Source organism: Brassica oleracea, chromosome C8 (assembly GCF_000695525.1).
Source record: "Brassica oleracea var. oleracea cultivar TO1000 chromosome C8, BOL, whole genome shotgun sequence".
In the NCBI taxonomy this organism is placed as follows: domain Eukaryota; kingdom Viridiplantae; phylum Streptophyta; class Magnoliopsida; order Brassicales; family Brassicaceae; genus Brassica; species Brassica oleracea.
In genome coordinates, this window is record NC_027755.1 from 31,383,203 (window position 1) to 31,394,100 (window position 10,898).

The 10,898-nt window shown below is 38.9% G+C and overlaps 3 protein-coding genes across 3 annotated transcripts; 1 reads left to right on the forward strand and 2 right to left on the reverse strand.

The window, feature by feature from the left end:
• Positions 1-751: 751 nt before the first annotated feature.
• LOC106309178 (non-functional pseudokinase ZED1-like) lies at positions 752-1,837 on the reverse strand. Its single transcript, XM_013746238.1, has 2 exons — positions 1,156-1,837; positions 752-1,027 (listed from the first exon to the last, which is right to left on the reverse strand). The coding sequence occupies exons 1-2, from the start codon at positions 1,835-1,837 to the stop codon at positions 945-947; spliced, it is 765 nt and encodes a 254-aa protein (XP_013601692.1). The 3' UTR covers positions 752-944.
• A 149-nt stretch (positions 1,838-1,986) lies between these two features.
• Positions 1,987-3,224, forward strand: LOC106310050 (probable inactive receptor-like protein kinase At1g65250). The gene has a single exon (XM_013747240.1). The coding sequence runs from the start codon at positions 2,045-2,047 to the stop codon at positions 3,089-3,091; it is 1,047 nt and encodes a 348-aa protein (XP_013602694.1). The 5' UTR covers positions 1,987-2,044; the 3' UTR covers positions 3,092-3,224.
• A 2,105-nt stretch (positions 3,225-5,329) lies between these two features.
• Positions 5,330-8,884, reverse strand: LOC106312808 (transcription factor bHLH60-like). The gene is made up of 6 exons (XM_013750465.1): positions 8,091-8,884; positions 7,910-8,026; positions 7,758-7,823; positions 6,659-6,727; positions 6,467-6,538; positions 5,330-5,754 (listed from the first exon to the last, which is right to left on the reverse strand). Exons 1-6 carry the CDS (start codon positions 8,571-8,573, stop codon positions 5,497-5,499), a joined length of 1,065 nt encoding a protein of 354 aa, XP_013605919.1. The 5' UTR covers positions 8,574-8,884; the 3' UTR covers positions 5,330-5,496.
• Positions 8,885-10,898: the final 2,014 nt, after the last annotated feature.

Consider the following 10,898-nt stretch of genomic DNA (forward strand, 5'->3'; position numbering starts at 1 on the left):
GCCGACCAATAAATAATAAACAGAATATGAGGCGGCTCTGCCGACCAATAAATAAATTAAATTACTAGTAAATAATATAGGCGGTATTCCGGCCATTATAACATGATATAAAAAAATAGTAGAGGTGGTATACCGACCATTATAACAGGGTATAAATGATACAAATAAATTTTACCGAATCGCAGAGTGATCGTGCTGATAACGTGTTATGAAAAGAACTATGATTTTATAGTATCGCAGTAATTTAAATAAGGGCAAAATTTATACCCGTAGGAGAAGATAACACAGATATAGAGAGAGAGTGTTTCTTATTAAAGGGAAAAAAAGAGTTTTTTAGTGTGTTTACAAACGAACGCAAACGTTCGTATATATAGAAGGAAATTTACTGTGCAAATAGTGCAGCGGGCCCCACATCTTTTATAATTTCAAACATTACGGCTCCTTCTGTTTTTGTTGACTTTCGTAACAAATACTTTTTTTTTTGAATAATCAACATCCAATACGAAATATATATTTTATAATTCAATTATTTTCCTTTTTGACTCCAGTTGTGTTCAGACGAAACTTTATCTTTGTAGCTTAATCCTGATAAACAGTTTCAACAAGAATCATCTCAAGCTGGTTGTTGAAGCATAGCTTCCTGCTTTCAGAACCTAAAGATAGATTCATATACCCTCTCTTTTTTTTTGTGCTACAGATTCATATACCCTCTTTTAAGTCTTTTCTTAGTCAAAATGATGTTGTGCTCCAAACATATACTATAAAAGGCTAGGTAATCCAGCAATACACAATAACAGAACACAAAACCCTACTATGAGCATAACTTCAATTTTTAAATATGACCATCCTCAAGTGATCCTTGTTCTATTAGCTTAATCTCTTTTGCCACCAAGATCATCATTGGCCTATCTTCATTCCTCTCCTCACAGCATCTCAGTGCCAGGTCAAGAAACATTCTCATCTGACCAGGCTTCATGTCGTTCAAACCACCACCGAATACAACAGGCTCTCCTCTCTCCAGCAGATCCTTCACATATTCAAGAATATTAAATTCCGACCGGCCATTTGATTCAACCAAATGTGGTTGTCTTCCCATCAGAAGAACCAACATAAAGATTCCAAAACTAAACACATCTGAATAGGGTGTAAGTATACCCGTCGAGAAATAAATAGGATCTGTGTAACCGTACGTTCCAACCACCGGCTCTTCAATCCAACATTTACCCTCAGGGAGTGTCACAGCATGAGATAAATCAGTGAGCTTAGCCGTCCCATTCTTATCCAACAAAACATTCGCTGGTTTAATATTTCTATGTATAATGATTCTAGGGAAAGCCGTGTGAAGATACGTTATAGCAGTCGCAACCTCTCTAGCTATCTTTAAACGTGCATTCCACGGTAACAACAGCGCGTCCTCGCAACCAACACTACCTCGCTGGTTCAAAACTGTGTAGTCTAGGTCTTCAAGCACAACCACGGGACGAGGAAACTCGAGACAAGAACCGATGAGTTTGAGGAAACCAGTGTGATTACTTACTCGAGAAGACAAGACAATATCGTTGTAAGGCTCGTCTTCATACCATGGCTCTGTGAATCTCTTGATCACGTACGATCTGCCTTCGATGACCCCCTTGTACCAGGTGAAACATGATGAAGCATCAAGGATAGAACACTCGGCATCGAAGTGATCCGTAGCCTTGGAGATTTGGTCGGAAGAGAACATTCGGATAGGGTTTGATATGCCGTTGCAGTCAGCGATGAGTTGTTGAAGAAACACGGTTCCATTCTTGAGGAAGCAAGCTCTCTCCTTGTCCTTCTTCCTTCTCCAGAATTCCATAGCTGAGTTGATGCCTCAGATTGTAATCTATATGAGATACCGTTGACTACAAGTTAAAAGACTTTTACTTTGAATAATCAAATACGAAATTATATTGTTTTATATTTATTTATTTTCCTTTTGACACGTACGTTCCGACAAAACTTTTATCATTCAACCATCTTCATCTTGTCTCCGTAGTTTTTCTAAAGGTGTTGATCAGAAGATATGGACTGTTTGATCAACAAGTCAAAGAAGAAGAAACTCTCAGAAGCAAATCAACGGCTAAGATCGTTTCAAGAAAACGGTAAGATCCTCTTACAAGACCTCATCGAGCTTTGCAACGGCAAATCAAATCCAATCAAGACTTTCTCTGCTAACCAAATCATCCAAGCCACCGACAACTTCCACGAGAGCAATCACATGTTTCGCTTCGAGTTTATATACAGAGGTACGCTCGAAAACCGTCCTGTACTAATCAAGAGAGCTACATGGAAATTATACACATCTGATACACTAGCAAAGATCTGTCGTGACATAACCGTCTCGTCCATGGTGAGTGGTCACAAGAACTTTCTCAAGCTGTTAGGATGCTGTCTTGAGTTTGAGTATCCGGTCTTAGTATGCGAGTATGCAGAACGTATACCTTACAATACTCCAAACTTGGGAATGGTAATCAAGATGGCCAAAGAGATTGCTGTTGCGGTTTCTTACCTTCACACAGCGTTTCCAAGGACTATGATTCATATGGATATACAGCCTTCTAATATTTTCTTGGACTCGAACGGAACAGCAAAGCTAAGTGGGTTTTGTCTCTCTGTCTCAATCCCGGAAGGAGAGACGTTTGTTAAGGTCGATGCTGATAGAGTAGAAGGAGTTTTGGATTATTTAGAGTACAATTATGTGACGAGTGGTGTAGTGACTGAGAATACTGATGTTTTTAGTTTTGGAGTGCTGTTGCAAAATCTCTTGATTGGAAAGCGTGGAGTGGTTGATCGTTGCAAGGGTGATGAGAGTTTGTTTGAATACGAGCACAGTGTGTTGAACCTGAGGGTTTCAGATAGAGTGTGTAAGTTTGTGGAGGAGGGAAGAGTCGTTGAGATATTGGATCCACAAATGTTGGAAAGTATGGGTGATGATGAAACTGGAGAACAAGAGAGGCGGCAAATGGAAGCAGTTCTGATGCTCTCACTTAGATGCACTGGTCATAAAGGTGATGTTCCAAAGATGATGGAAGTGGCAAAAGAACTGAAAAGGATTGAGAGATGGACATAGAATAGGTGTTGTAAACTTTCTATTTATATGGTCAGGTTTATAATAATAAAAAGATATTGTAATAAATATCGATATTGTGGTAAATATTGTAATATTTAAAATCTTGAGGGTGAAAATAAAATATCCTCGGAGTAGGGCCATCACATTAGTTCATTTGGAAAGTTTAGGAAGCTCTTTCTTCAGGTTAAAATGTCATAGCTATGAATCAATCAGAGAAAAAAAAAGTCAGTTCGAGAAAGTTTTTTTTTTTGTCACAGAAAATTTTAATTAGAAACTAAGAAAGAGATTTAAGCCTAAAAATGGCCCAAACCCAAAGTCATTACACAGATAGATGGACTTGAAGAGCCACTTTTGCTAAGCCACCGGCTTTTGAATTTTCTGATCTAGAGAAATGCGAAAAAGAAACAGATGCAAAACCAGAGGAGATCGATCCAATGTCGCAACGATGCCGATGATTTCTTTTGACTGGAAGTTGCCGGAGATAGCTCTAACGAGCGTTGAATTGTTGGAGAGAAACCTGAGTGATGAAAACTCAAGGTTTAGCACCATGAAGAGTCGCATCAAGAATAAACTCTTCAAACGAATGAGAACAGCTCTAGAACCGATTATATTGACCCGGGAGACTAGGTGAATCTCAACTGATCCGGAGAACAACACAATCGGTAAGCAAGATGTGGAGGTTGTTGAAACAATTTTCTTCTCCGAAACCATTGGTGGATTTGGCATTGAACCAAACAGAATGGTTGACTTTGTCGGAGGGAGACGCTTGGCAAGATGGAGTCTAGTGATGTAGCGGATGGTATAATCGAGTCGGAACCACACACCTCGACATTACCGTACCGGAGGCCGCTAGTAGTAACAGGAAGAGACCTCAGCCAACAATCAGCAGCCTCAATAACGTTTAGAGAAAATGCAGGAAGCAGAGCCAACATGGTTATGAGATCCATTACCCAAATAGAATTTTTAAATCTGTAAAATTTAGGTCCACACCAAAAACCAAAGCCCAGGCCCAAAATACTCACAAAGACAATTAGGGTTTTGTCGTGTGAGTCATCACACGCGCCGTCTCTCGATTTGCCGGAGGGAGCTGTAGCTGCCAACCTCCTGAGTCCGGTGAGACTCAATGTGACTGGACGGAGTGCGGAGGAGATGATGTGTTATGGGTGTTGGGTCTTTGTCATTGAAAGAGTGCTGGGTTTGACGATGGAAACTTGGGAGAGCCTTGCCATTGTCGAAGATGTCAATAAATATTTTCTGTAAGGATTATCTCCACAGAAGCCTTGGTGAGTCGGTGATGCCTCAGAGACGGGATACACGGCAGTACCAAGACCAGCAAGACAGATGACAAGGGTTGGTGACATATTTGCTATGCAGAACGGAAGAATCTCGTCGTAGATGAAGGTGGCGAGGAGTGGTGGAGGCACTTCAGATACACAAAAGCCTTCAGATCTGGCGAGCCAACACTCGGGATGAGTAGATCTGGTAGTTTTGCTTCCACAGAAAAGAGCGGCGCCGATGGTTGAAGAAGGATGTACGATGACGGCGGTGAACAGAGGAGACTCGGGCTGAGACCCAAGCATGAACTCCGCTGGTACAAGGAGGCGAGAAGTTCTGGTGTACAAAGCTTCTAGAGGATTCCAAGAAGCAGGGCCGTAGGAGACGGCGAAGACACAAAACCAGTAACTGAAGGTGACAAAAAGACAGGAACAGAACAGAACAGAGCAAACGACGGAGAGGAAGACCCGACGCCGGCGGCCAAAGGCCTTACCAGCGTCGAGACGGACGACCGACGACTCTGCTTCGAGAATCGGGACTGGGAGAGAAAGCACCCTCAGTATAAAAGTTTCTTCAGTTCGAGAAAGCTTAATCAGGAATAATAGAGGTATCTCAACAAAATCTCTTCCCTAATGGTTAGTGTTCTATGTCACTAGTGTAAAGGGAAGGAATGAGATCATCATCTTCTTCTTCTAGAGTCTCTAGTGTTTATGTCAAACATTTCAGTGAGGCGTCCCAACCTACAAGTGAGAGATTATAAGTTATAACATTCAAGAAACATAAGTTTCGTCTCATTTGAGTCTCAGACTGTAATTACATGTGCGTCAATATTCTTCTTGCCAGTTTTAGTTTTGAACATTTAATCGTCCTTCATGGAGTTTTAACACTTTCCCCATGATTGAAATAATAATATTCCGACTGAGAAGTAGCACATACATATTCTAAATGTCTACATTGTGGAAATCTGGTAAAAAAAAAAAGAAATAAATCATATACCAGTTTTGTCTCTCTGAATCAAATACTTCTTTAACAGATAGCTAATTCTTATATAAATCTATAATTTATATATATATATATATATGTGGAGAATGCGAGACAAGCTTATATACACATTCATAATCTACTGCTACTCACAGCTCCATTTTGACCTGGTTTGGGTGCAAACTAGCAGAACCCACCATCAAACTGCTGTGTCCATTGCCCTGATCTTGATCCCCTTCTCTTCCCCAAGCCGGCTGGTTCAATCCATCATAAGGCCATTGTTGCGGTGGTAGTGGTAGTTGTTGCAGTTGCCGGTGATGAAAGGATTGTTCAGTCTCGGTGACTTGATGAGGCCAAGCTAGCTGCATTGCTGTACCACTAAAGCTCCCATCCATTAAAGAACCATTCTGCAAAATAAATGAAACCAAACCAAGAAAAGATATCAGCTCAGAGAATCATTCATTCATAGAGATCTTGATCTATAGTCAAAGAAGTCAGCTATTGTTATTATTATCCTAAAAAAGAACTAGGCTTAATGAGAGGGACCCTAGCTATTTATTGGGTATGTACAAGCTGTAGGAAGAAAGAGAGAGAGCATTTATTAACCTTGGTCCAAAACATCTTTGATGAGTAAGATTAAAGTCTCCTACTCTAGATAGAATCCACAGGTGTTTGATTGTGAGATTAGATAGATGAAAAGAAACAAGATGTTGGAAGAGACCCCCATAGATTATAACTGACGAATAAAATATTTTTTTCTTTCAAATCATCAAAGCTCATCAATATACAAACACATCCGACATAACTCACAGTAAGACACAGAACAATGGTGGTCCGAGTTTTGACCCACTAAAACTGTTTGTGTGTACTGTAATTTTGCCAGGTCCCAGAGTTCCATTCATAAGACTAGACGTTGATCTTCCTACGCCTTGCTCTAAATTGGTCTAAATTAATGTTTGTATCAATAAATACCCAAAACTTTCTCCTTTTATAATATAAACTAGAAGCTATTCAAAGAGGTATGGTTTACTCAAATGAGAGACACATGCTATTGTTTTTTTTTCTGTAGAAGAGTAATCAAGATGACCTAAGTATTGTGTGAGATTAGAAGATACTTACTTCTGAGGCTAATAAGGTGTCGAAATTGAAGTCTATTCTGGGGTTTACGGCAGCAAGTCTCATTGATAGCATCTGTGGAAAAAAAACAAGTTAAAAACTTTGATGAGATTGTTTTGAGTTGACCTTTTGGCTGTGTCCTTTCAAGGCTATATATAGGTAGAAAGAACAAAACTGGAACACGGAAATTCTCACCTCCACTTGACGTTGTAAAGACTGGACATGGTTAATGATCTCATCCAGCACCAACGCAGTACCTTGAATCTGCAAGTCAAAGACATTTGCTTTTTACACACCAACAAACAAGAGTTCCTTCCTAAGCAGCTACTATGTCTTAAGGAGGATGGCTCTTTAAATCTAAATGGCATCTCCATTCACAATCAAACTTTTATCACTTTCAAAAAAGTAATCAGTACTCTAGTGGTTCATGGAACAATCAATCAATCAAGTCCTCACAGCTCAACCAATAAAAAAAATTTACAAAAGGCTGATGTTAGCATATCATCATCTCCACCAATCTCACCAATAATTGCTGCTAACTTCTATTGATTTTAAATTTACTTGTCTGGGGGAGGAGGAGCGTCACATCCATGTTTCCAAACTAATTAGGTATGTGGGACTCAAACACAATATCAACTTTTAGTAAAGGATCCTTTGCTTTAATCCGTCCTTCTAATAAGAGTCGATGTCATTTTTTCCTTGATAGATACCCAACGTGTTAGAGACGATACTACCCCCTTCCCCCTCCCCCCCCCCACCTTCCCATTAGAAAGCTTCCAACTTTCTCTTCCCACTTATCAATGGACCCCAAACACACACACTTTGATCTTGATCTTTCCATCAATATCTGTCCCCTAAACCCATAACCTTAATGGCGCATTACAGCTAGCATCCCCTCACTTTCACTTATAGACTAATCGATCAAGCTCAATGAACAAAATACTTTGAGAAGTGGAAAAAAGATTTCGATGAAAAGCCATCTCCAATCACTTCCGTGTGACTAGTTTAACCTTAAAGCTAAGAGTGTACCCTTTGAGATACCTCTCCCCACAGAAATAATAAAGTTAAGATCCTTAAGGTCACTTTGGCACATCAGAAACCACTTTTCTTCATTAAAAAGCAATTAATTAATCAACTTTTTGGGTTGATTAATTAACAAAAAAGAAACTAAAATCATCAAAAACTATACAATATTCTTACTTTTTACAGTGAATCTATTAAGTTAATATTATGTCGTTAAGCACAAATGAAGACCTAATGATTAATTAGCAAGTCGTTATCTGAAGAGACAAACCTTATCACAGCCTGGGACCAGTTCCTGTAGCAGCTTCATTCGTGCATTAATCTTCTCCCTTCTTGCCTATAATCCAAATATAAATAATCCATTAGCGATTAATTTAATTAATCAACTGATTAAGACCAAAAGTGTGTGAGAAGCTGAGTTACTCGTTCTGCTAAGCTATGGCTATCCGTTGCTTGACCGCGGCGAGCTCTGACGTGAACATAAGGCAGCTTCTCGTTCTCTTCAGAGCTTTTACTCTTCTTCTTCGTTGAGCCTTTCACCTAGACATGTTAGGGACACGTGTCAATCACTGGCTTGAATCAAATGTTATCAAAATTGTCTCACCTTCTTGTCGAGTTCTTTCCTCTTGCCACATCGATTGTTCTCCAAACGCTGAGATGAATCCGTCTCACCAGGCTCGGTCTTGACTCTATCGGAGTTAGAAGGCACCGAGCTCGTCGTGGTAGTCTCACCGGAGACGTTTCCGTTTTGCTGCTGCTGCTGCTCATTGGCCATCACCGAGAAGCGAGCCGCTCGCTCCATGAGGGCTTCGTTAGAAGGAAAAGTCAATGCTCCGTAAGCGTGAAGCGGCGGCGGTGGAGAGACATCTAAACCGATTCCGGCGACGGCCGCCGCCGCCGCTTGAGAAGAAGAAGACAGCGAGGGATCGGTGAAATGAAGAAGCTCCACGGCTTGTGTAGGCGGAAGCTCAAGCAACGCAGTGAAACCACCGTCGCCGCCGCCGATATGAAGCGATTCGAGCCCTGGTGGTTCCCGGCACGGCCCAACGGCGGCGGATCTAGCTCCGAAGGCTCCGGTCAGATCCATAAACGGTGGAATCTCAGGGAAACCCCTTAAGGAGAGAGAGAGAGAGAGACTTGAGGAGATAAAGAATTGACTTTTGTCAGTTAGTGAGCATATCGCGGCGAAGAAGGTGCATCAATGGCGGTCAAAGAGTCTGACTTGAGAAACCTTTCCTATCTCTTTCTCTCTCTCTAACAGAACTTCCAGAAGTTGTTTTGTAAGAGAGAGAGACCTGTCTTTCTCTGTCTTGTCTGAGAGAAAAAGGAAGAAGCTTTATTTACTCCATAGCCATTTGAAGTAGGACGAAAGCAACGTTAGCTGTGGAAGTGCGTCGGTTAAATAAAAAAAAAAAACAAAAGAGAGAAATCAATTTTTGGTTTTTGTATTTACGGTACGGTTTCTTTTTAGACCATTTTTGCTGGATCCCAATGGATATTAGTTGGGCCTTTTGGGCTTTATCTGATAACTTTTATTTTTTTACCTCTGATTATCCCTAATTTTTTAGTACATGATTTTTATAACAATTAAAATTTTGTAATTATTGCATAGTATTACTGTAGATAATAATTTATTGGACGTACAGACCTGGGACGGATCCGGATATTCAGAAAATTCGGGGTATCCGGATCCGGATCCGTGAATTTAATATCCGGATTCGGATTCGTAGTTTCCGGATATCCGGATTTCGGATATCCGTCCCGATGTTCTATTATCCGCGGATATCCAGATCCGGATCCGGATCGGTAAAAATGATTAAAAATAATATTTTATTTAAAAAATACTAATTTTTTTAATATAATACATAAATCAAATATTTATAAATATATTTATATATGTTTATAATATTGTAAAAACTAAAATATAATATTATAAGATTAATTCATGTATAAATATTAATATATCAAATATTAATATTAATGAAATTTAAAATTTTAATCTGTTTTAAAAATACAAATCCAGATCCGGATATCTGGACCTAAAAATTAAGATATCCGGATTCGGATTTGGTTTGGACGGATCCAAGATTTTACTATCCGGATTCGGATCCGAGCACCCCAGATATCTTATTTTTAGAGCGAATCTCGGATCAAATCCAGATCTCGGATAATAAGTGTCAGACCTACGTACCACCATAGAGCGGTATATTTTAAATCCAATTGAGTTATTATGCCCACAGGACCAGCCTGCCCGTCTCTGACCTCTATCTTTTATTCAAATAAAATAGGCTGAAAAATAAAAATCAATAATGCGTCCTACTCATCTATAAATATTATAGGGAAATTGGACTATATAACTATCAAACAAATTATAATTCAAAGACTAACCAAAAATCCTACATCACCTATACATTCTGCCTCTTATACATAATATTGCAATATTGCCCTCACATACAACCGGTTGAAACCTGCAAGAAAAAATAAAGAAAAGTTAATAATAATAATAATAATACTCAAAAGTAACGTGTGGTCCTTGAAAATCACACATTTTCTCACATGTGCTTTATTTTGGTAACTTTACAGTAGGTGAAATTCTTCTTCCCAGATTTTTTCTTGAATTGATTTCTTCTCACGAGAAGAATAATCAATTGTGGTAAAAAAGAGGCAACGATGAAGGCGTAGACGGTCAGAACACACCAACTCTTTCAATTTTTTCCTCCTTCTCTTAACTCATTGATTCTAACAAATCATGCTTTTGTTTTCATATTGTTTTCGTTTTTAAATCTTGCAAATGAGATTGAGATTATCGCATCAGAGTTAGATCCATGATAGATATCAACTGGTGAAGAATAACGATGGCGGATCTGTAAAGTGTCGCTGTGTCAGAAAAAAAGGAGGAGATGGAGATGATCTCTATATGGTGGTAAAGAATAATGAGAGTGAGCCAAATGAATGTGTATCAGCATGTCTAAGAAAGAAGAATTGAAGAAGATGAACTCTTTGTCTATACTATATTCGGTGAAATGAATAGTATAGTATATATTCTTTAGGGTAGCTATCTGTGTAAAGATACCATACTATTTGAGACGAAATGTTATACTACTCCTTAAAATGTAATAGCATGCCATGTTTTCAAATTCGATAGTTATTTTCACTGTCATTTTCTGTGATTGATTGTAATATGAAATTCATTTTTTTTAATGTTGAACAAATTTGATTATTTGGAATCTTCATTATTACCAATTCTAGTTTAAAAATCTAAATTCTATTATTTAGAGGAATGGTGGTGAATTTGAGGTTTGAATTAGAATTTGAGATTTGGGTTTACAGTTTAGGGTTTTGGGTTTATATTTGGGTTTAGGATTTAGTGATTAGTGTTTAGGGTTTAGTAATTTCGTTCTCAAATTTGGTC